Genomic DNA, 26100 nt, shown 5'->3' on the forward strand with positions numbered 1-26100 from the left:
CCCTCGTGTCACAGGTGTCAGGCCAATGACTCCATGCTCTTCTGGAGAGCTGTGTCCCCTCGTGTGTGTGTTGCTGCTGGGACTAAAAAGAAGGGAAAAGAGCTGGTTGGTGATAAGTTTGTTGCCCCTCTAACAAACATTTTTTACATGGGATTGTTCTTGAGCATACTTTTTAGGTGAAGAAATAGGTTTTAACCAGAAAATCTTTAAGATGCCGTTGAAAGAATTAATTATGTGGGGCTGCTTTGTGACACCTTGCCCCATTGGTGAAGTGCAGAAGCAGGTGTGGCACTTGCTCAGCAGTTTTCAACAAGAGCAGATATGTCATGCCAAAAGCTGTTCACTTTTTCTGCAGCTGGACTCTTTGGTAATTTGAATAGAGCCCAGGTGCTAAATTTGTTGCTCTCACTTTGATAAAACACCTTTGCTCCATGCCCTTCTTTTGGTGAAAACAGTATCCTAGTGCAAATCAAGGGCAATTTTGCCACTGAGAAAAAGAGCTTGGAGTGCTGTGAGGGCTTGAAGGTTTTTTTGAAGTTTGTTTCAGCGTTTTTTGTGTAGTCACTGCACAAGTGCCCTGTCCACTCTGGTGTGCTGAAGGTGGGAAATACCCAAAACCCCCGAGGCTGATGGTGCAGGAGCAGAGCACGGGCTCTGAGCTGCCCTGCACGGGCTCCTTGGGGCTGATCACTGCCCTGTCACAGGGCTGGAGCCCTGCCATGAAATCCTGCAGGGCTTTTGCCCTCACTCAGGTGTCCCAGGGGCTGCAGGGGGATGTGTGACAGGCTGAGGGGGTTTTATCTCCAGCACCTTCTCAGAGCACAGGGGCATCTCTGGGTGCATTGCAGGGCTGCTCTCCTCTGGGTGTGAATGCAAGGCCACCCTTCTGTGCTTTCTCCAAAATTTCTGGTTTCCAGGTGATCATTCCTTCTATGAGGGAGTTGATTTGCATTTCCTACCACTCTCATGGGGTGGCACAAAACAATTTGAGATAGAGACTTTAAAAGTGACCTCAAATAGTGAAGCTATTTCTTTATATTCAGGAGTTCTTTAGGTTTGGGGGTTGGCTGTAAGACTGAGATATTTCTGAATGTGCTGCTACTGATCTAATCTAGTGTGATTTTTCTTGTTGAGTTTAGAGGATGATCCTTTCCAAGCATCTCATGAAAAGATTTATTTAATCCTTAGGACCATTTTGTGAGATTTGGCTGAATTACAATTATTGTTTTTTCTGCTTTTGTTGAGAAGGAACTAGGGTACAAGTAGTTTAAATAACCTGCCAGACGCAAATCTGTGACAAAATTGATTGCAGAAACTGGCTGTCCTGAGCCCAAGTGTCTAGACTGAGAAATAGTCTTTTTCTCCATAACAACAGATTGCTATTGCTGAAATTCATTTTGAACTGATGCTTTTGGAGCATTGAGCTTTGAATAGATCACAGTCTCAGCTTGATTTGTGTGAATGCTATGTTTCAGGTGTATGAATAAAAAAGAATGTTGGTGAGATACTCCATTACTTAGGAAATATATATATATACATAAATATTTTATTTCTTTTTTTTTAAAAAGCAAGACTGTGCAGCTTAGTTTAACTTTCAGTTAAGCAGACAGAGTGAAGTTCCCAACCCCTCTTTCACCCCCACCCTGGGGTGTGTGATGAGCTGATGCACACACAATGACAAGATGCATCTGCTCCTTTGCCTTGGCATGGTTTTCATGTTCTCATCCACGGATGAATGGGATTGAGGAGCCAGGGATGGGGCATGGAATGATGCAGGGAATGTGACTGCTGCCAGGACCATGGCAAGGGGCTGAACCTCCCTGTGCTATGTATGTGGGAAATATGAAAGTGTCCAGGTGTGCAGCTGTACAAACACAGGAAGAGGGGGCTGGAGCTGGCCCTGGACCTGCTGGGGAGCTGAATTTAGAGCCTGCACTGCACAGTCTGAGGGAGCTGCAGGAGGGGTGGCAGGAGACCCCAGTGTGCACAAGGAGCACGGCTGGGAGAGACACTGGCAGCTTCTTGTGGGAGAAGGGCACTCCAGCACCTCCTTAATCTGTTCAGTCTGTAGCAAAGTCATTTATATTGGGACTTTTTTTCTTTTTTCTCCCCTCAATAACTGCAGCAGGCAAGGCCAATAGTGACCTGTGTCTGGTACAATTACCAGCAGGCAGAGACTCCTCAGTGGCTGAGACTGACTTCTTCTTCTTTCAAGCATCCCTGCATAAGGGTGCAGGAGATTGTCACTGAGCAGCTGAGACCCTGATTCCCTTTCCATGGCATTTTTCCTCATGCTTTTCCTTTCACATCTTTTTTCTTTTTCCTTTTTTTGTCTTTTTTTTGCCATTTTTCAGGTGCCTGTGTGCAGGAGGGTACTGCCTCCCCCTGTCACACACACCTGAGAGGGAACAAAGACAAGACAGGTTTGGACAGCCCTCGTTTCTCCCAGAGATACAAAAATCCATGGTGTTTGTTACCCCAAATTTTACAGCAATGTGTGTGAAGTTACAATTTCACCTGCTCATAGTAGGTTTCAATGCTTCAGGTTTCACAGTGAATTGCTGGGAAGAATATTTGCAAGCAATACTGTATTTGTGCAATATTTATTCAATGCATTAGTCAGCTGTGGGTTTTTTTTCTCAAATGGGCTGTGCTTATGCCTCAATTACTATATTTTGTGTTGGTTTTATTATTTTTGTTTTGGTTTGTGTTTTTTTTGGTGTTTGTTTATGTTTTGGTGGTGGTTTTTTGGGGGGTTTTTGTTGTGGTTTTTGTTTTGTTTTGTTTTGTTCAAATACAGAGCATATGTAGGTGAGGCACCTACTACTTAAGTAATTGTGACAATTCTCATACCAAGAGTACTTCTGGTTATTTAGCTCTGATACACTGTTGAATATGACACAAAGCAAAACAGCTACATTTGCTCTTTATAACCATTCCTTTTTTATTTTAGAATAAAATATGCATGGAAAGTTGGTTTTTTTTTGTTTTTACATTGACAGGAGACCCTACTTAAGGCATTTCATGTTTTTGTGTCATGTCCATGGATAGTGGGAAAAGCAGTTTTACTTTGCATTAATATCTTGCTAAAAACACAGACTGTAAACCAAAGTGATACTAAATGCAGGCAAAAAGAAATTATAAATGTTCCTAAAAACTGAGAGCTAAAATACAGTGCTGTATATGAGCTTTCAGTTTGATAAATACTTACTTATGAGGTCATAAATACTTGAGGTACAAAAGGTTAATGTAGTGTGAAAGGCTGTAAAACACAGCCAGCAACCTGCTAGATCATAATGATGCATTAGCACCTTTCAGTATGAATGCTGGTGGTTATAAAAATCTTCAGCTTGGATTTATTCTGTAATACAAGAATGTAAAGCCAAAGTATCTTCCCTGTGTACTTTTACTTATCTTCACATATTTATTTCTCTTTGCAGAAAAAAAAAAAAAAAAAAAAGAAGAAAGAGGCTCTCATTGTTTTGTAAATGTTCACTGACTGAAACTGATAAAAACCCATTTTTGGATAATATAATTTCTCAAAAGCATGTCAGGTGTTGTCTGGGTGCTCAAAGAAAGTAATAAAATAAAATAATATTCAGTTGGGGTTTTTTTGTTCGTTTTTTATTTGTTTTGTTTAGGTTTTTTTTGTCTTCTCTGTATTAATAAGTTTCCATGAGATAAAGTAAGCAATCCAATGCATAAAGGAAACAAAAGTGATATAAATTTTGGGAAGCAGTAACGCAAGTTACCTTTGAGGAGAAAGAAGTTCAGTACTAAAATCAAAAACTGAGCATTTACTGACTGGTAAAATTGACTTTATCATAATAAATATAGTATTTCTCAGTCTCAGAAATCCTCTGCAGTTTATAATTGTCTCCAATGTGCTGATGCAGCTAATATTTCTCATTTAATATCTACCTCTGTGGAGTGTTAATTTTCATGCTTTGGTGCTCATTGCTTTTTACTAAAGCAAATGACTTCCTCTTACTGTTATATCAGAGCTTATGACAGATTAGGATAATTTTACTGTCATTAATCTTGGGAGTCCATTCCACTCTTTTCAATGAAGTGCCATGTTTTGGCCAGGCTAAATTGAAACACTTAATAAAATCTGGAATCAAATACAACAAAAATTGCGGGCTGTTGGATACCTGCTTTCATCCTCTCTACTCCCTGGTTACAAAAGAAGTATTTTATTTTTCAATTAATTCTCTTCATAAAGTACATCTGCATCTGGAGGATATCCAATAGTTTTGGGGGGACTAGACAAGAAAGATGTTGAAGTGAAAATATTTGATTTAGACACGTCCATCTTTTATTATTATTATTTTGTGGTTTTGAAAATCTACACATTCTGTTCTTATTCTGATACAGTTTAAATTGATAGTGTTTGGATTGTGCAACTGTATCTTCAGGAATGTCTGTAGATGATTATTTTTAGTTGAAGACCTTATTTAAATTTGCAAGGAACACTGCAAGCACTTGCTGTGCTGACAGAAATAGCACAAAAAACCTGTGAGAGACCAGACAGTGTAAAAGCCCTTATAATTTCTCTGAACAGAATGTATTTCTTCACAAATGCTGAGGTGGTTTGCTTTGTTTTGGAGCAATTGGTCAAGCTAGAAATCCAAATCACAAAGCCCTGGCTGGCCAGGATATCAGATACATGACTTGCCTTGTCAAATGCTGTTTCATAGTACAAAATAGAGGATTTTGATGATAACAGAAAAAAATATTATGTATTACCACGTATATATGGTTATATATATATGATGATATATATGGTATATATTACCAATTTATATCTGTATATTAGGTTATGAGCCTTTCTGTGTCATACTTTTGTGCAGAAACTTTGTTTGTTTATTTTATTTGTTTGGATTTTTTCCTGTAGCAGCCTCAGAGCCTGCAGTGCCTGAGAGCAGCCCCACTGCTCAGTGATTCTGATGGCCCAGCCAAGCATTTCACCAGTCTCTTCCCCCTTTATTTCTTTCTTTTTTGAATTAAATGTCCTCCTCATGCTACAGTAATCATGGATATTGTTAATAGAATTGCGTGGTAGAACTTAATTAACCTTTTCTTCTTGCTTTTTATTTAAAGGAGATTTGAGGGAGCTCAATGGCGTGGTTCCTAATTTAATGCATCCCCCCAGTGTCTATTAGAGGCTCTCCACTTGAGTGAGCCAGGTGAGACAGAGCTGCCCATCCTGAGCTCACAATTCATTTTCCCTCAGTTGAAATGTTCACCTGACATTCTAATCAGGGAAGAGTAAAAGTGCTGAGTGTGTGTGTTAATAAATATATATTCTTCGTGCATTTAGATAATCTCATAACTGCAGCCATTAAAACATATTGGATGGTTATGCAAATACCAAAAGAATTTCGAATTGCACTGACCATTTTGAGCCTCACTTCTTGAACTGCTTTTCTTTCATTTTGTAAATAATGATTAAAGCTGCTTGTAGTAGTTTTTCTCCATCTATTGAGTGGTCAGTGGATGAGTTCTTTACTGAGATGGAAGTGAGTGCACAGTAAAGGCTGTAATTTACTATTTTAGTTTTAAATCCACTTCCAGAAGTGCAGCAAAGAGCATTTTTGACATTATTTCCTTTAGAACCAGAGGAAGGGGAAGGTATTACAGAAGCAGATGATGTAAATGGAAATGCAATTCAGGCCATATTTCTGTAAGCTACCCTTTTATCTTTCCCTGAATGAAGCCTGTTTAAGTGTTCTCAGTTCATTATATTTCTAAATGAGTTTTACTTCAAATAGCTGTTAATTATCGCCGTAACTTCCTCTCATATTAGTGTCTGAGTCCTGCTCACACAAAGATTGTTAGCTCATCCAGAATAAAGTCTGGTTTTATGGACTGCAAACCCCTGTGATTTCCTCACATTCTCGGAGCCCAGGTTATGAAGTGCAGGCTTGCTTGTCAAACCGATTGACCAAACTCTTTTTGCCTTAAAAAGCATTAAAGGCAGCCAGTGTAGAAAGTAGAATTAAAGTTCCACACCTAGAAAAGAGCAAAAAAGAACCATGAAATGGTTTCTTTTGAGTATATGTTAGTTTACTAAATATTTCCTGAAGCAGCATTGAAGCTAAACATAATTGCATGTCCTGATATTGCTAAAGAAACTGAAAATCTGTTTGGCTGACCTCTCATACAAATTAGGGAGACAAGCCTAGGTTTAGAGGCAATTTCATAAAAATAACTGAAACACATTTTCTTCTTTTTTCCCCCTTTTCCAATTTAAGTCCTCTAACCTACAGAGGTGGTTGCTCAGATTGGTGGGGCTTTATTTGCAGCAGAAATCTGAAATACGATAAAAATGATCAAATTGTTCCTGAAGTTTGATGAAAGACTGGCTTTGGGGTGTCAGACACCAGTGTTGTTCTCACAGAGTTGGTGGCTGATAAGATAACTCTGTGACAGGCATCTGGCAAAATTCTGTTCCCAGTTTTCCTTTGTGTTTCTTTTTCGTTTCAATTGGCCAGAAATAATAGATCACACTTTAGTTATAGTTCAAAGAATCAGGTGGTCATTACAACTTCCAGTTACTAATATGGGACACAAAGTGTGTGCTCAGACAGACTTCAGGTATGTTATGCAGGTGGAAAGGACACTGGAATGCAGAAAGGAATGAAAATCCTAAGAACTAACAAATGATGCAGTGATCATGACTACCCAGAAAATAAATGTATTTATTTACTTACATGGTTATGCTATTTTACAGTACACTCAATTTATGTGTCAAGAGAATTTACAAGAGGAATGTAGGAATCTTAGCTATCCAAGTGAGCTTTAAAGGTAAAATAGTGTAAGCAAGTAAATCAATGCCCAGTGAGGAGAGTGGTGGTGCTGGAGTGCCTTCCTGTAACATTAATCCTTCCTCCCTAAAGAGTGCTTGTTTATTTGGGTTGTGGCCATCTCTCTATGGAGAACAGTGATGGGAAGAGGTGACCTACAATTGTCATTTGCTGGTATAATAATGTTGCTTTATTGTGTGCTATTTTGCTTTATGTAATGTTTATTCTGCTGCAATGCCATTTCTTCCATTTCTCTGTGTCTGGCAGAGTCTCTTTCGAGCCAGGTCACAGAAAACAAGGATCTCTGTGTGTGTGGGGGTGTTCTGTGTACCACAGAAGGTCGAGATTTTTGCCCATCCAAATGAACATTTTTCCCACTCCCTTTTTTGGTTCTCTTCCTTTGCATGTTGTTTTCTCACAATATTCTACCATCAGCCTTTGTGAATGGTCCTCCCTGCCCTGCCCTGCCCTATCCTGCCCTGCCCATTGGACTGCCCATCACAGCCCTGCCTGCCATGGGACCCACTGAACGGGTCTTTGACCCTCTGGACAGGACCCTGACCTGCTGATTGCTGCCCTTCACCTTGCTCCTGCTCTGTCATTGCTCACCAGGCGTGTCCAAGGCTGGTTCCTGTCTCTGGACCCGGCCTCGATCTGCTGACAAATCAAGTGGGATCAACTGGAGCAGGTTATTCAGGACTGTGTCCAGTGGGTGTTGAACTCCTCCAAGGAGGGAGCTCCACCAGGTCTCTGGGAGTTCTGTGCTGATGTTAGATCCCTCACAGGAGAAGTTTTTCCCAGCTTTGCTCATTGCCTGTTTCTCCCTCACTGGGCACCACTGGCCAGAGCACAGCTCCTTCATCTCTCCTCCCTCCCCCTGGGCATTTACGTCTTCTCTCTTGCTGGCTGAACAGTCCTGGCTCTCCCATTCTCTCCTTGTTTGCCAGATGCTCCAATCCCTCCCGTATTTTTGACTCCCATTTGGACACTTTTCCTGCAGCACTGCTCTTTTGCCACTCACTCCCCTGCACGTAGGGCTGTTCCTCTCCAAGTTTGCTGATCTTCACGAGGTTCCTCATGCCTGTTTCTCCAGCCTGGCAGCACAAACCCCTGGGCTATCAGTCACCCCACCCTGCCTGCTTTCATCTCTCAGCAGCATCAACTGGGCACGTCCCTTTGCTGGGAGTTCAAGGGGAGGTGAATCTGTGCCCCAGGGGCTGAGGGCAGTGGCTGTGCTGATTCCTGAAGGGAGCTGCAGACAGCAAAACTGCCTGAGAGTGTTGTGGCTAATGGCTGCTCTGTACAGATGTTAAATGAAAATAGAAATCTCTTGGCTGAGAAATGTCTGGTTGCTGGGGATGAATAAGGGAAGAGGTCTGTTGGCAGGCTTGAGGGAAGGATGGGAATTAGGTTTACACTCCCAGTGCCAGTCCTCCTGATTGCAGGTTTGCTGGTAGGGAATGTCTCCTTTGCCCTCTTTCCTGAGAACTTTTTCCAGGAAAAAAAAAAAACAACAACTTGGTTTCAGAGGGATCTGAGTCCTGTTTCCAGTTCTTCAGAAGACGTTTCCTTAAGCTTGAGTATCAGTACTCAAAGTAATTCCGCAGTGGGAGCTGCATTGTGCAGCTCAGTGACAAACTGCATTCATATGATCAAGCAGAATTCATCACAACATCAGCAGCATTCACAGCTAGATTAGAACTGATGGTTTAAGCCCTTAAAAAATTCTTTGAACCATCTACTGCTCTTTAGATTTACTTCTTTTTTGAAGTGGGAGAAGGGAAGGACAAACAGATGTTCCCTCAAACTTTAAATTGTCCTTCACATTAATGAAAAAAAAGGTGTTGGGTGAGCTTGAAGAGAAGGATGAAAAAGAATGGTTTACATAAAACATAATGTTCCTTGATGTGGACTTTTCTGTGTCTGGTTGTGCCACTGGGAAACTCCAGGCACGCTGCTTTTGGAGAAGAGCAGGTGCAGACTTGCTCACCACCAAACACACCCAATAAGAAAAATAAACTCAGCTGGTTTTTTCATGAAATGGGCAATCTAAATTTGAGAAATGACTATCCTGCAAGGAGCTGAACTGCTGCTTTTAACGTTGGTGAGTACCTCAGTATAAAAAGAGCAATGTGGTTTAGAAAATGCCTTTTTGTGACATGGAGAACCCTCAAACTCCTCTGTGTTTCAGAGGGTTCAACGACTGACTCCTTGGGCAAAGATATGCAAGTGAGCAAATGGAAAGTCACAGCAGGGATCCAGCAGTAGGTGAGGGGTCAAACAGAGAAAAACCTTTTATCACGCTGTCACATTTTCTTTCTTTCCCTGAGCTGCAGCAATCAGCCGTTCTCTCTCAGCATGCAGCTCTGCTCTCACAAGTTCACTCAGCAGTTGGTTGTGTCAACACAACTCTCACAAAAAGGGACTTTACATGCATGACATAAATCTGGTTCAGAGGGGAATTCCAGAAACTAGTGTGCATTGATTCAAGCTGAGGGTAAACAACTCCTAGCCAAACCTGCAAATATTCCACCCTCCCCTTTCCTTTCCTTTCCTTTCCTTTCCTTTCCTTTCCTTTCCTTTCCTTTCCTTTCCTTTCCTTTCCTTTCCTTTCCTTTCCTTTCCTTTCCTTTCCTTTCCTTTCCTTTCCTTTCCTTTCCTTTCCTTTCCTTTCCTTTCCTTTCCTTTCCTTTCCTTTCCTTTCCTTTCCTTTCCTTTCCTTTCCTTTCCTTTCCTTTCCCTTCCCTTCCCTTCCCTTCCCTTCCCTTCCCTTCCCTTCCCTTCCCTTCCCTTCCCTTCCCTTCCCTTCCCTTCCCTTCCCTTCCCTTCCCTTCCCTTCCCTTCCCTTCCCTTCCCTTCCCTTCCCTTCCCTTCCCTTCCCTTCCCTTCCCTTCCCTTCCCTTCCCTTCCCTTCCCTTCCCTTCCCTTCCCTTCCCTTCCCTTCCCTTCCCTTCCCTTCCCTTCCCTTCCCTTCCCTTCCCTTCCCTTCCCTTCCCTTCCCTTCCCTTCCCTTCCCTTCCCTTCCCTTCCCTTCCCTTCCCTTCCCTTCCCTTCCCTTCCCTTCCCTTCCCTTCCCTTCCCTTCCCTTCCCTTCCCTTCCCTTCCCTTCCCTTCCCTTCCTTCCCTTCCCTTCCCTTCCCTTCCCTTCCCTTCCCTTCCCTTCCCTTCCCTTCCCTTCCCTTCCCTTCCCTTCCCTTCCCTTCCCTTCCCTTTGTCGTGTCCTCTGAAGCTGTGTAGCACAGTATTTAAATAGTGATTTTTTTTTAATTTGGTCAAATATTGTTAAATGTCACAGAATTGTACAAGTTAGTTGCAGATGTTGAAAGTTATTTTGTCCCAATAGAGCCTGCTGCCAGAACAGAAGTTTAATAAGCTTTATTGCAGCACTGCAGCCTTTTATAATGTTGACTTGTGAAGGATAACACTTGAAAGAATTTTTAAGCTAATTAGGACATTTAAAAAAAGAATCTCATTTTATATTAGAGCAGTAATGCTTGTGCATGAATGAATGGCCACAGGTAGAAGTACAGTTGCCTTGCTATGTATTGATTTATGTTCTTTTCTGAATAATTTCTTCACAAATCAAGGTAATAAATTAGTTGGACAGAAGAACTTGGGGGGAATCAGTGGATTTCCAGAATCCAAGTATGCCAAGTTATGCATCAGTCAGAAAGTCTTATTCTCAAGGGCATTGTGTCCTGATTTATTGCCTATCAAAGTGAAACTTAAAGTGTTTTAAGGACTATCATAACCATTAGGTATATTTATCTGGAAGATTTACAACATTTCAACCTTTCAACATTTCTTCATCTGTTTTACCCCTCTTCCCTTGGACTTTGTTGCTTAGATGGCAGATCTATATTTCTGTATATTTAGAACCTACCACAGCTCTTCCCTGTTGATACTTTCAGACGTTTTCCAAGTCCTATTTTATATAATTTTATCTATCTTATTTCACATAATCCAGCTTGTGTGGAGTGGAGGGTGGAAGGATCCTGAGCCCCGAGGTGTCAGGAAGGGCAGGTGTGTGTTGAGGCTTTGGGTGCTCCTAGAACCACACCACGAGCGCTGTGTGTCCTCAGAGCCACGGGGGAAACGAGCTGCAGTGGGAGAGAAACGAGAGGTGAGCTGCAGTGTAAATGTGCTGAGCAATTTGTGGGAAATGTCGTGAGCACGGCATCTCTGAGTGCTGAGGATCCTGCTGGCCTCTCGCTCTGGTAATACTTTGTAAGGCAGCTTGTGCAGTGTGAAGCTGCAGCTCCCACTCAAATGATAAAAATCCCTCTAATCAAGATTTCTATATTTACTGTCATGGGGTTTTTTTAATATGTTTTCATTGGTTGCCTGTCTGGATTTTGCATTAAGCTTTCAAGAATTGAAACAAAGTTATTTTTGAATACTTTCTTCCTGCAAGAATTACATCAGAAAAAAACCAGACTTCTGATTAACAGATGAAAGAGAAATAACAAAATCAATTGAGTATTTCTTTGTATCTCTGTATGACTACTTAAGATTTTTCATTTGGATTAAATTAATGCTTTTGTCCTTTGGCAGTATAATATTCCCTAATCCGTCTGCTAATTTTTGTAAGGATAAATCCAAGGATTTTTTTTTAATATTATCTTGTGAAAATATCACAATAATTGAGTTTTATTATACGTAATGTGAACTTCTAAAGATGTGCACAGTGTGTATGCATTTCCTTCTTGGCTAATGGAGCCAGGATGCAGCTCATTAGGGAAAGGTTTTGTTAATTGTTGTTGTGATGCTGTGGATGGCATCAGTAGGTGGTCAGAAATATTTATTGAATCGATGCAAGCGATAAATAATTCATTGAGACAACCTTTTATCATTCCTTCTCCCATTTCATGTTACTGATATGCTGATGTCAGCTGGATGTCCTTAACTGAACTTGGCAACTGCTTGGTTACACACAACTCTGTTAAAACATTTCACAAATATTCTTTTAAAAGCAATATCTGCTCTTCATGCCAGCAAATTTAGCCCAAGTTTTGTTCACAAGTCAAAAAATGTATGGCTTTTGGTGATTCTCCTCCAGACATGATTGATATGCTATTCCCTGAGACCCTGCTGAATATTTCAGAAGAAAAATGATGAACCAGCAAAGGCAATGTAAAGCCCTATATAAGGGCTCTATTCCATATTGTTAAGGAAGATTAATTGGGGAAATAATTAACGTAGCCAAGGTATTAATTACTCTTTGGTTGTCCTGCAGTACCAGAGGCTTAAGAAACCTATCTCATTGCTCCTATCTGTCCTCAGAATTAATGATCTCTTATTTAGGCTGCTAGCTCTCCATGCATAAGCTATCACAATAATAGCAGTGCTTTCTTGTAGCCTGTGGTATCAGCATCCAGAATGCATCCATCTAGAAATGAGAGAAATAATCACTGCTGCTTGCAAGTCTTCAGCCCTGAACAATACCCAGCCTGCTGAAAGCCCAGAGCATGTTCAATAGTGGAATGTCAGGAACTGCTGAAGCAAAGCACAAAATTATTCAGGTTCTTTTTTCATTTGTCAGTAAATTGGATTAAGGGATTCTACCGGGGTGTGCTTGTGTGTGGCAGTATATCTAAAACAAATGCCCCAGTCACAGTCAGCCACCTTACACTGCCTTCCTGGGAGTAAATTGTATTCCTCTGACTGCTCAAGGACCTCTGGCAGGAAATATTCCAGAAGGGGGGTGGCTGTTCTCCCTTTTCTCCCTTGCCAGAGGTGCAGACACCCTGCCTGCGTCACTCAGGCCCCAAACGTGTGTGTCTCACTTTTCACCTCCACCCCCAAAGATGGGAATTTTTAATAGGAATAATGGGCACAATTGAGCACCTACCACGCTTTTGCCACTAGTGGAATGGGAGGGAGAATGGCTCTCAGGCACTGATAGACTGGCCAGTGGCCAGGGTGAGAGCTCAGCCCCTGGAGAGGGGCAGCACAGCCTGCAGGACAGGGACCTGGCTCCTCTGCCTGCTTCTTCCAGAGCTGTCCCAGGGATTGCTTTGGTCAGTCTGCATTTGGTGCTGTGGGTGGAAAAATGTTTTTGTGAAGAACATGAAACCAGGATCATTTTACCTTTTGTAATCTGGGAAACAGAGTGAAGTTAATGGTGATGGTGAAATTGCTTTGTCAAGCGGGTATGACATCAGGGTGAAGCTGTGACCCAGCTGAAATAAAAGGGAATTTTATCGTTAAAAACAAGGGGGTCAGGGCTTGCCCTGCAGGGTTTCAGTTGCAGTGTCATGAAACCAAGGATCTCTGGAGTGGGAGATACTCAGCTGCACCAGCAATTTAGCAACACAATCGTGGCAGGGTTAGTGTTGAAGTGACCTTAAGGATCATCTAGTTCCAAATTATCAAATGCAGGCATGATCATATTATTATGTTTCTTTATTTCTTTCTGCATAGCAGCAAGCCCCACATCTGTGTTCTCCTTGCATTAGATCAGAACAAACAAGGAACAGAACAAGGAGCAGTGCACGTTCTCTTCAGGAAAGGATTCTCAAGGGGTTAAATGGATGTGGCATGAGCTGCATGCTGTGTGCTGTGCAGTTGGAGGCACTGGAAATACTTTTATCTTTAGAGCTAATTTGAAGAATTAATCTCAACTTTTAATATCCTGAAAGCAATGAGATCTTACTATTGATCTTACTCATGAGAAAAGGATAACAGAGATGCAATACACAAGAAAAGTCCCTGATACTTCTGGTTATGTTTATCACCGTTGTAAAATAGCACAATAATAGAATTTTTTTTTTCCTGTGTACCTCTGTGTGTGAACATTTAAGCCCAAACAGATGGACCTGGGTATATAACTCCATTTTTCTGTGTTGTTATGCTTCTGGGAAGCACGTTGCAGATCTGGGACTTTTCAGAACATAAATTTATCAAAACAAGTATGATTAATTAATCAGTCGATCTACTTAAGAAAACAGGAAAGCTACAAGCCCATCACTTTGTCAGTTCTCTGTTCATGGTGTATCTGGGAATCAGCATTTTCAGAAAGTCCCAAACTTGGTTTTGAATTATTCTCTTTGCTCACTTCTTAATGGAAAGGTAACTTTGCAGAATCTAGATCCTTTTAAAATGGAAAATGTGCAATATTATCTGAGGGACGTATGAAGATGATTTACTATGCATGATTTTTTCAGTTTGTACACATTGGGCATGGTTATATTTTTGCTCAGGACGTATATATATATTTTCTGCTGAACTTTTCTCGATTGCTTTTTTTATCGGGTTTACAAATCAAATCAAACAGGTATATTGCAGAGCTCTGATATTATTTTCTGTGCTTATAGCACAATGTATTGAATTATGCTTGCTCATGTACTGCTGCTGCTATTCTCTCCAGATTGAGAGAGAATGACTGTGGGGGCTGTAAATTCACTTGGCTTCCAGCACCACCAGTTAAATCAAGAGCCCTGTTCAGGCTGGAGAAGAGACAGAGCAAGTGTTCATTACACAAATAAATTTGGTCAAAAGTACAGCACAGTGGGTACCCAAGCATTGCTCACATAATATTGTCAACTTAATCAAATAATGCCTAGAAGACATTCACAAGCTCCTTCTCTCTGAGAAATAACTTGATTGGTGCAACAGAAAAAAAAACAGGTACTGTTTTGAGCATTTATTAAAAAATTCAATGGGTGCTCTATATTTTTGCTAAATTTAAAATTCTGAAGAGCTTTACCCTATTCTGGCATGTATACATGAGATACTCAGCACCTAATTTACCATTGATCATATTTTTAAAAAAGAATCTGTTCCTTTTTTTCCCCTCTTTCTTTTTTCCCTGTAAATATTTTTAAGGCTATTCCTGCTAGAATTAGGCTGTTCTTCCTCTAGGCTTGGTATGGGTTTGAAAGACACGCAACAGATTTGTGTTTGTTTGCAGATTATAGCAAAATAATCAGGACTTGGTAAGGCTTTCTCAAGTTCCAATAGTCCTTATTTTCACTTTGTCCAGAAAGTGGTAAAAGGTTTAGTTCCATTCCAGGTGTTCCTATGGTCTGTGTTCCATTCAGTCTTTAAAAGCTGAGATTGGGAACGGTGTTCTTGTAGTGGTGTGCAAGCAGCTCTTGTGTGCCTGCATTTCACTGTGCTGGAAACAGGATTTGGGGGTGAAGGCTTTGTGCACACCATCTTTGGTTTGTAGGAAATGAGAGATATTGGTCAGTGAAAGAGGATGGAGGGGAAAGGAAACTCACAATTCCAGAGTGAGAACCGTTCCAGGGCTGGCTGTCTGCAGTGATGGATGGAAAGGGACAGAACATTTCTATCAGCCAGGAAGGAGAATGCAGTGGCTTTTTCTGCCCAAGCAATCTCTGATTTCAGGTTCACTGAGCACTGTTTTATTGTGTGCTGCCTTTGCCACAAGTGCTGAAGGTGGGAGATGAGACTCCAGTGTCCAGCCAGGAGCCAGCTGGGCAGTGGGGCTGCTGCAGAGGCTGCTTGAAGGCTCTAGAATGTATTTTTAGAGTGAAAATTGCTGCAAATTTCGATTAAAACGGCCTGAAAGAGGAAGTCTGTGTGTGGAGGAGTTAATATTATTTTCCAAATAAAAAACTGTCAAATTTATTTTATCTAAACAAAATTTGGTTTAGTGGTTTTCTTCACTTGTATAATTTTTGTTTATTAAATTCTCAGGGAAAAGCTAGGAAGGGAAATCAGAAAAATTACGTCAACAATTTTACTTCAGTGTAAGGCTTTAAGAACTTGAGTGAAGTCTTTTAAATAACAGAATCTTCTGTTTCTAGAACTGAGTTAAGGAAACAAAAAGAAAAATATTTTGCTAAAGGTAAAGAATTTCTTTAGAAAATGATAGATATTAACTCTCCTGATGATGAATTTGGTTTAAAAGGGTACCAAATATTTATACTGAAATTATCTTATATGAAAAAAAGAAATCCTTTTCTGAAATGCCCTCTTTGATATGGGTTTGCTTACCTGTAAGAATGTTTCAATTCTAATTTATTTTAACACTTAAGCCTTCAGTAGCTCACTGAAGTAAGGGCAGCTCATCTCGATTTGTTTTACTGTGAGTGGGAATTGGTCTTCTATCTCCACATTCTGTACTTATTATAAGTTTCATTACTTATTATACTTTCATTATAAATTTTAAGACTATCATGTATTAAGAACCCTTAATATTTTATACTTGCAACCATGTGGTGAAATAGGGGCCAGAAAGCAGCCTGATTGCATGCAGGACTGCAGGGATGGAGGAAGCTAATGCCTAACACCAATTAATTTTTAAAGGACCATCAAACACCTCTCTCCAGGTCCTCTAGCAGTGAAGGTATTCTCCTGAAATGTATTATGTATGTGTGAGGTAAATTACATTCTGGTTCTGTGGGTCCACAGAGCTCTGAAAGTTGCCTGGCTGGGATTTTTCCAAATGCAGCCTGTCCTCTGCCCCTGTGGGCTTTGCCCCCTTGGTGTTACTTGGGAATTTTTGCATAATCTTCCCATTCCAGTTTCACTTTGCCGTTATCCAGATCTCGTGGGCACACCCGTGGATTTCTGGATGATAATGTGCTTTGTAAAGAGCCTGTTGCACTGCCAAGCCTTTTAATATGCTCTAAATGCTTTAGCCCTGTTAATTCTGCCCTGGGGATCTCAGGGGTCATGGACAGTTATGAATTGTTGATGACACCGCCTTGCTAAAATTTCTGGTTTTCAGCCCTCGCTGCCCAGACTCTGAGACATTCTGTGCTGAGGGTGTAAATTTGAGGCTTCTTAGAACAAAAATGATTTTAAAAATGGTAAAAACCAACCAAAGGCCCAGAAAATAACAGTACCTGGATTAATCCTCTTCACCCATAATTTGTAGCTCCATTTTAACGCCACCTTCAGAACCCTCAATGGATTTTGTTGACCATAATCTGTTCAGCTGCTTAGCAGGGCAGTTGCTCCCAGTGTTTTGGGATGTTCCTGGTGCACAGTTCAACCCTTCCACTCCTCGTTTCTGTGAATAAAATGAACAGAGATTACTCTTTTAAATTTGCATTTATACAGGATGTTGATTATAGAATTTCTTCCTGGGGCACCCTCTGTTCCTGAGGCTTAACAGCACCTTCAGAATTCTTTAGTTCTCTTCAGATTAATCTAATTGACCTCAAATTCTTCTGGAGTGTTGTATTTCAAGAGTTTCCAGCCTGTCATCCCCCACCTGCTCTCACATACCAAATTCCTTTCATATTTCTCTGCTTTTATGCCTGAAGGTAGAGAACAATCCCTGGGTGGTGTCTCTGGGGGAAACAGTTACCTCACAATCTAAATTTTGAATTTCTGAGTTGATTTTAGATAACAATAGATTATCATGGAATATGTTTGTCTCTTGACAGCTATATACCATATTTTCTATTTAAATCACTAAATATTCATAAAGATAAATTATTTACTTTGTGGGCCTGTGAGTTCAGGGAGCAGCAGATGAAGAGATGTGGTGGCACTGACTCAGTTTTAGGTTTACATTTGATCTGATCCCATTATGTGTTTGCATCACTTGTAAATCTTTCTTCAGTGCATAGAAAGTTTGTATTTGTGTGAGTCTTACTGTATCCTGTTAAATATCAGAGATGCTACTGATGCTGCAGAAAGGAGGACCTTTATTTATAAAGTGTTCTTTGCACAGAAGTATAGGCAATATAGATGTAAGTACTTTTAATTTGAGAACATTTGTATTCCCTAGGGAGGATATTGTTGAGTTTCACTTGCTAGAATTCCATTTATATGTAGTTATTGCTGATGTAAATGATGTATTCTGTTTGAGTCCTTTTGCTTCCTCTTCAACAGGCTTGTTGGTACTAAAACTGTGTGGTAAGGTTTATTTTATTTAACCATTTTTATGTTGCTTTAACTGTTGTCTCCTAAAAGAAATTTCATGCTAGCACAAAATGGGCTATTTCTTCATTTTGTTCTTTAAATGAAAAAAGCCAGAAAGACAAACTGAATGCAGCATTAGCACACAAAGAGAAAGATGAATACTTAGAAGAACAACGTGGTCAGACAGAAGAGGAAAGAGCAGAGAGTGTGATGGCTGTCAGATCACCCTTGTACTTTTTCATTCAACTATTTTCTTTCCCGTTCTGTTCTTCCAAACCCTTTTTCCCGTGCAAATAAGTATGACTGTGCTGTTTTAACATACCCATGCAGAACCTTGTCTAAAGACTGCATGCAGTACAAGTAATAATTAATTAGGCAGTGTAGGATATAATTAAAGTATAGAAAAGAGTAATTTCTAGAACATTCTGATAGACCAGCATTGGTTAATTTTACTTTTTTGATGAGGGGCATTTTCTGTTTTTTTCTTCATCTGACTGGGGATTTAAAATTTGTTTGTTTAATCATAACACATGGCAATGTCCTTCCATTTCAAACCAGAATTTTAAAACCAGGGAACGGCCTCCCTGTAAGAAGTACCATGACATAACCCCATTTTGGCGAGGAAGCAAACCTGCAAAACTTTGTTTCTGGGTCTCACACTTGTGTCAGGCAGCCTTCACCACTGATGAAACTTGTGTTCCCTCTCACCACTCAAGGCCTTTTCTGTAATGGCCACAATTTATCTGGGCAGAACGACCCTGCAGTGCCCCTCTGCCCTGCCCGTGGAACAGCAGCGAGGATGAGCTGTGTCACCTGCACATCTGCACATCTGCACATCTGCAGGATCCCCTGGCTCTGAATGAAGGCACCAATCTGATTTGGCTCTGCAGGTTCAGTTCCTTACCTTGGCAAACACAGAAGAGGTTCAGGGAGTTCCTACAATCTTATAGGGAGATATAATCATTCATTATTTAAGAATAGCTAAGCAAATCTACAAATGATAATTTACTTATTCCCTAGTTTATTCCAAATACTGACAATGTATGCAGTTGAGACAGAAATGGATTTGATTTTCATGTATCTAAACTTCTGGTATTCCTCACTACTTTGTTGTGGATTTAACGGCTTTTTAGTTTGTGAGGGGTTTTATGATTTTTATTTATTTATTTATTTATTTATTTATTTATTTTTTTTTTTTTTTAGAATTAAAGCCCACGCCCTTTATTAAAAATGCCAGGAATACTTACATTGTGCTTTATTTTGCTTTATCCTTTTAGCAGACAGATGATGCAGCACAGACCGATGGCCAGCAACAGACACAATCTTCTGAAAACACAGAAAACAAATCACAGCCAAAACGGCTCCACGTCTCAAATATACCATTCAGATTCCGGGATCCAGATCTTAGACAAATGTTTGGTGTAAGTGCTCATCAATTGCTTCTGCTTTTTTATACATTTGCATTGCAGTAGGTATTTTGGATTTTAGGCAGCCGTGAGGGCTGTGTCTCTGATTGAGGCTGTTTAACCATTTTCAGGAAAGATTTTCCTTTAATCTGTGTATAATCAAATATCTGATTTGGCAGGCACAACTGGGAAAAGAAATGACCCTGATTCTGCTGGATGTGATGCACTTGGCTGCTTTGTACTACACTCACAACAAGCTATCTGTGGTGGTTTAAATGCATGCATACTGCTGCTGTACACATCCAGATTTATCTGCCTGCATTTATTGATTTTGGGGAGTGTGATGTTGAGCAGTCAGTGCCTGACCTCCTGAGTAAGGGACCCAAAAAGAAGGCACGGGCTGAATTTCAGCCCAGAGTTCAGACACAGGAATCCTCATCCATCTCCACAGGTTTTGTAGGTCTGTAGGCTTTGAAGGTTCTTTTGTTGGTATTTTTCTGTAAACCTCTCAGTTTGTGCTTTCCCCCAGGCCACAGCTGCCTTCAAGCACATCCCCTGTTTTGCACACAGGCCCTGCACATGCCATCAGCAATAGGATTATAAAAAAGAGACCTTAGACTGGGTTTCTTCTCACTGATCCAAGAACTCTCGGGTTAAGTTTGAAATGCCACTAAACCTAATCTAGAAATAGTGTTTGATCATGTATTATAACCCAGGTGAGGACTCTGCAGTATTTATGCTCTCATTGTCTCTATTCTGCCTCACTAGACCCCAATCCTCTCCTGCACTGCAGTTGGTTGCTCAGTGCAGCACCAAGTGCCTCATGGCTCTGGGCCTCCTTCCATCTCTCATGTTCAGCTCAGATTTTTAAATTCTTCTAATGTGTTTGTGTGTGAGTCAAGAGATGTTTCTCAGTGTTTGTTCCTCTGAAGGAAACAGTCACTGGGAAAAGAATCCTGGTGTAGGACTGGGAAAGGAGGGACTTCTGCTGGATCTGAACTGGTACACGTTAAAAGCTCCCAGCTCATCAGCAGAATAGCAGAAGGCATAATAATTAACCCTCCAGAGACAAATATGCTAATTTATTTAAACTAAACAAACCACTTAAAATAAGTGTTATTTGAAAAAAAAAAAAGTGGAAGGATTTTTGTAGGTATTGTAGTAATTTATAAATGAATAAACACAGTTCCTTTTAATGTTTCTAAGTCTTAGTCTCAAAACACTGATACTGGAGAATGGCTGAAGTTTCCAGCTGACTTTAGGCTTCTGAAATGATAGAAAAATGAAATTTCTGCATCTGTGAGTTGAAATATGACAGGTCTGCTTCATGTTCACATTATACACACAATAGATGATCTTTTTACATGGACATGAATATAACAGAATTTTTAAACTATCAAGTCCATGTCTGCATTGAGGCTGAAGTTGCAGTTAAAACATTAATTACACCGTGAATGCAAGAACATGAAATAAGTCAAAGTACACCAAGTGATGGCTGATTTTTCATGGTCCAGTTGAAACTCTTTAATAAGCTAGAGAAGGAATACTGTCCTTTCTGGCCTGTAATTGTTTATTTGTTTGTTGTATCTTAAAAGACTGGAGTACAGGCTCATTTCTGCAGGTCCTGGGACTCTTGTTTTAATTACTCTCCATTTGCCTGCCTCTGATTTCTGTTTTTTTTTTTTTTAAGATATTGGGTCACTTACCAATGCCATCACTGATTCATACTGGATGTTAATGAGATATGAAATAACAGAAATGACCCCTGATGCTTTACATTGTCACCTCACAAAATGTGTCCCAACAGAAAGTGTTCTAATGTTTATTCCCTTCCTAAGCCAGGCCTGACAGGACAGGCTGGGTTCAGCTTTGTGTGCAAGCAGTTCTGGGGAATTGAGGGCTATTTGAGGTCAATAGGAGTAACAGTCACTTCTAATATTATAATAAAAATACAGTTCTGAGCAGAGAAAAAATCCCCCCAAAGTGAGTATCCATTCTGGTTTTCCAAATTATTCTCCAGTAAGACAAAACTTCTTAGGGAACAATGGTTACCCATTTCAGCAAGGGTGGAAAGAAATCCACACTCCTTGAAGCCAGCAACAAACTCCCACCTGATTAAATCTTATTTCTGTAATGCACAAGTGACCAAACTCCTTTACTGTTCTGGAAAATGCAGAGATTTGGGACTTTGACTTCACTGTGCTCAAGGTTTAACACTCTCCTCTCTCTGTCAGAGCCTTCACTGAGCTTCAAGTTCCTCCGTGGAGTGATTGTAATGAGCATAACAATGCACACAATTTAGAAATAATATTGGTCTGACTCCTTTTAGGGTTGTCTTTTTTTTGTGTTTAGCAATATTTGATTTTATAGTGTTTAACATTTTTAAAGCATTGCACCATTTCCTGAAACAAACCTTTGTACTGTATATGATAGAAGGGTTGAAGTGATCTTATTTTCATGTAACTCTTTCTGTTTCTTTGCAGCAATTTGGTAAAATCTTAGATGTTGAAATTATTTTTAATGAGCGAGGCTCAAAGGTAAGCAGTTTAATTCACCTGTGGAATTTTTTGTTTTGTTTAAAATATATAGTAAAAGGAAACAACTGCACTGCTGTGACAAAATAATGTCTGAAATTTTATGTTAGTGAAAACATCTTCTGAGCTGTCAGTCAGCTTTCTAAGCAGTATGAAAATCATTGGACTCATATATTTTAAAGGGGGTAATTTTAACTACTCCAAACTGTCATCTGTTATATGAGAATGTTGATTTTTGCTGTCCTTCTTCTTCAAGGGTAATTATTTTGTTTATTTTATGAGTCCATAGTTAAAGATATTTGTAGGCAGGTTTGTATTAGTGCAGATATTTTTTCCTTTATTGAAATGAAAGATGATAATGATACCTAATAACTATCCTCTTAAGTAATTAGCTGAGAAAATATGTGATTGTTCCAGATTAAGTGCAGATGTTTTCCTCTTTAGTTAAAGCCTTAGTACACCAACCCTTTGAAAACAATCTATTTTAGCATTTATTTTATTGAAAGAGTTCTTATTGTATTGCAAACATTTAATATTTTTTTTTCCAAAATTACTTTGCCTTAAATGCATACTTCGATTTATTCAGTATTTAAGAAATAAAGCAGGATAGAATGGCAGGACTGCATCAGCTGGTGCAGAACTGTAGCCCAGTGTGTTCACCTGTGATATCAGCTGCAGTATAGGGGTTTATGTCTGTCATATGCATATCTTTTTTCCTTTTCTTGCCATGTCAGACACACTAAAAAGTTTATTCACTAATGTTTCAATCTTCTTGCAACTCATATATCATTTATTATTAGCGATGGAATGTTATCCCTCTTCTAGACATACTGTAGTCTGTCATATTTTAAGAATCATGTACATCAAAAATCTATCTTAAATCAGATATGTTTTAATTCTGTTAATATTTATTTTCTGAAATTAAAGCCTTCCCCCTTTTTTTTTTTTAACCTGAATGGCACAGCTAAAGTCTCCTGGTTTATTACTCAGACATTAATTAGAGCCCTTGCCTGCCAGCCCAAACTTGGAGCATTCATCACTTTTTCAGTAAACAACTGAAATGGATGCAATTTGGTGGCTTAGAATCTTCTACTCTGGCCAAAATTTGTTAGTGTTAAATCATGGTTGTTCAGTAACATTTACAAAAGACATGGATTGTCCAGACCTGCTGCTGCAGCACAATCCCATCAACTTCCAGAGCCATCCCCCACTGCCCTCCTCTGCTGGGCTGGAGCTGAGCACATGGGAGAGGAGTTTAAACTTTTAAACTTTTGTTTAGCCTCCAAATCTTACCCAGGTGGGCACTTTAACCACCACAGCACACCCAGCTGCATGGGTGTAAGGTTTAGTTCAGGGTTTGGGGGGTGGCAGAAGGAGGTGTGTCCAAATTGAGCTTTTTTTTGACGCTGGTTTTGCAGTGTGAAAAGATCCCAGTGCCTTGTGCTGAAGGCAGGCTCCCAGCAGGGATTTCAGGAGGAGAAGGTTTTCCTGGCTGGGTTTGTAACATCCCAGCTCAGTCACACTCCTGTGCAGCCCAGGGAGCTGCTGGAGATGCCCGGGGCAGGGCTGGGGTGCATCCCACAGCTCAGGGCTGCTGCTCCTCACCTTGCCCAGAGTTATTTCAGCTACAGAATATTTTGGTTAGCAGAACTAACTTTAGATTCTCTCAATTAAATGAAAACTAAGGAAATAGAAGTGTTAGGAATGAGAGGGACATCTTTTTTCTGTTCTTTCTTTTTCTTTTTTTTTTCTTTTTTTTTAATCTGATCATTTCGTGTCCATTCTGTAGGAATTAAGATGCACCAGATTAAAGTCCCATTCCTGGCAGTGCTTATCTATGTTTTCATAAAATCCCACTGAAACTGAAAGGACTACTAAGTGGTTTCAGACTGAGTACAGGTAACAAAGTTTGCAGGATCAGAATTCAAATTTGTTTCTAGCTGCAGTTTGGCATAAGAATTGCTAGAATTGTTTTTGTTTCTGTTTCTTTTTCTTTCTTTTTATTCTAATAGTTAATGTTTTAAACGATTGTTGCAAAAACAACAGAAGTAATCTCATTCTCATGCCATAATAGTTAAGGAACATGGAATTTCATATTCAAAAAACATAACAGTAGAACACCACCACAAATTATAAAATTATTTTGCAGAAGGGAGCCCTTCCATAAAAGAAAACCCTAAATCAGTGAAAATTTCATACAAAAAATTTCTGCTTCTTTGAATGTGTAATAATAATGAATAAAATTTTGCTAAAATCTACAACACTGATGAATTTTGAATTTTTGACCATTTTCTATCAGTTATAGATCAAAGCTCTAGACAGCTCTATATATACATTCAGAAAGCTGTTTATGTGTGTATGTATAAATGTGTAGCTAGTGTATATTACATGAACACAAATCTCTTCAAATAAGGAGAACTCCAAAGTGCCTCCCAAATTAAATCAGAAGCTTCTCACATACTAACTTGGCTATTATTAAATCACTTGACAGATGTTAAAAATAAAGTGCATATATTTGCATTACCAGTTAATAGAATGCAGCTGTTAACTCAGCTGCATATTAAATTGATGGTAAAGTGTTTGTGTAGGTATTTGAATGAGTGATGGGTGAATCTGTGTTTTGTTCTTGAGTTTCTCTGTCAGCCAGGTAAAGTTAAAGATTTGCATAAATAGCAAGAGCTTAAGTTAAGTAGTGTTGATTATGGGAATAAGTGCAACATAAGAAATTAAAAACATTACAATGAGTATTATTTTCAGAATCTTTGAAGTTCCTGTCTTATCTTGGCTTGTGGCTTCACTTTGTGTGTTTTTTCTAATTTTTTTAGTTTAATTGGGTTTTTATCTTTCTCTTTAGCTGTTTGAACAAAAATTAACTGGTAGCTCTGTGAGCTAGAGTGACAGAAAATTTTGATTAACCTCCCACCAAGTGTTTGCAATTCCAAGAAGGAACAATTGCTCAGGCAAGAGAATAGGAAAAAACAAATAGAACTGGGGGAATTTCTGCTATTGAATGGAGTTACTCTGCTTAGATCCATGGATCCAGCCATGTTTTCTGCTGTGAAATTTTCTTAATGGCAGCCTAAATTAGGAAGGTTTTTTACAGAACTATAACAAGATGGGAAGAAGCAGTCATAGAAGAAATAAAAGTTTAAAGTTGAGGATGGGTTTAGGTATAACAAAAGCCTGTACAGGGATCTAAACCACGGAGATTAGTGCTGAGGAGGGGGATTTACTTTGTCTCACCACTCCTGGTGCTTTGGGAAAAAGAGAATTATATCCTCAGTGTCTTGTGGCAAGTGAGGTCGTGGCCTTGTGCTGAAATTCTGGACAGTGGTGTGGATGAAATGTGGACTCAGGGGTTGTGAGGATGGCTCAGCCAGAGCTGCAGCTGCCGGCAGCGCTCCGGAGCTCGGGATTCACTGGGGGAAAAACAGAGGAGCTGTGCTTAGGCTGCTGTGGAGAGCACGGAACAGAGACCACTGCTGTACCTAAATGTCACTTTTTGCACCATAAATGGGAGCAAATAACTGAGTTCTTAGAGTAGGTGAAATAACCCAAATAACCCACGGGATTATCCTGAGAGTTGCTTCACTTTTTTTGGTTGATGGTTGATTAATTAGTTCTGTCGTCCATACCCATTCTTTTCCTCACTGCGTGGTGTCAGTTTTGCCTTAGTTCGATATTTGGTCTCCCCTTTGTGTAAATGAATGTAGAAATGTCTTCCCTTTATTTTATTATTATTCCCTCCCCTCTGTTTTTTTTAAACCAGTCACTCTGTGTAATAGGCAGCACTGCAGAGAGGAAATGGGTGAACACTGACAAAACCCAGCACAGGGAGATGAGGAGCTGTGGTGAGTGGCTGATTGCTCAGGAGCAGAACAGAGTTCAGACTGAAATAGAAATAGAAATAAAATAAAAACCCAGTTTAATAGCACTTAAACTAGCACTGCAAAGCACCACAGTGCAGCTTGCAAATGGTTCTGGGTGTGAAAGCTCGGGGAGCAGAGGAGCGTTTGTTCGGATAACTTTGGGAGGCATGCAAAGGCATTGTAGTGCTAATGCAAGAATTTCTTCAAAGGGTTGGTGTATGTTTCTAAAATGTTCCTCACCGTCAGATTTTTTCCAAAATATTTGCTGTTTTAAACAGTGTTTAATTTAACTTTAGGCCATAAAAGGCATTTTAGTAGGATTTGAAATGTTTGGTTTAGCCTAGTGTTATAAAGGAGGGAGTTTGTCATCAGCAGAATTTCAGATTTGTCCCACTAATGTGGGATTCTGGAGTTTTACCAGTTGCATGTTCTATATGTGGAAAATAATATGCAGAACAAGTAAATGAAGCAGTTAAACTTATTCAAAACGTTTGCATTTTTCTTCTTTTATCAGAGTTTCTTTTTCTATTCACATCATGTGATTTTCTTTGATCTGTTAATACAAGAAAGTTTATACTTTGTTCTGAAAGTACTTTTGTTTTGTTGGTGGTTTTCTTTTTTTTTTTCTTTTTTCCTT

The 26100-nt window shown here is 39.8% G+C and overlaps 1 protein-coding gene across 34 annotated transcripts in view; it reads left to right on the plus strand.

Annotated features, from left to right (window-relative positions):
- Positions 1-26100, plus strand: part of RBFOX1 (RNA binding fox-1 homolog 1) — an 818485-nt gene that overhangs the window by 703950 nt on the left and 88435 nt on the right. For all 34 annotated transcript variants that reach the window (XM_063414918.1, XM_063414939.1, XM_063414937.1 and 31 more), the window contains 2 exons: positions 18932-19075; positions 21544-21597. In XM_063414918.1, the coding sequence (XP_063270988.1) occupies positions 18932-19075; positions 21544-21597 (198 nt within the window). The remainder of the gene's footprint in view (positions 1-18931; positions 19076-21543; positions 21598-26100) is intronic.

This window comes from Prinia subflava, chromosome 17 (assembly GCF_021018805.1).
Source record: "Prinia subflava isolate CZ2003 ecotype Zambia chromosome 17, Cam_Psub_1.2, whole genome shotgun sequence".
NCBI lineage: Eukaryota > Metazoa > Chordata > Aves > Passeriformes > Cisticolidae > Prinia > Prinia subflava.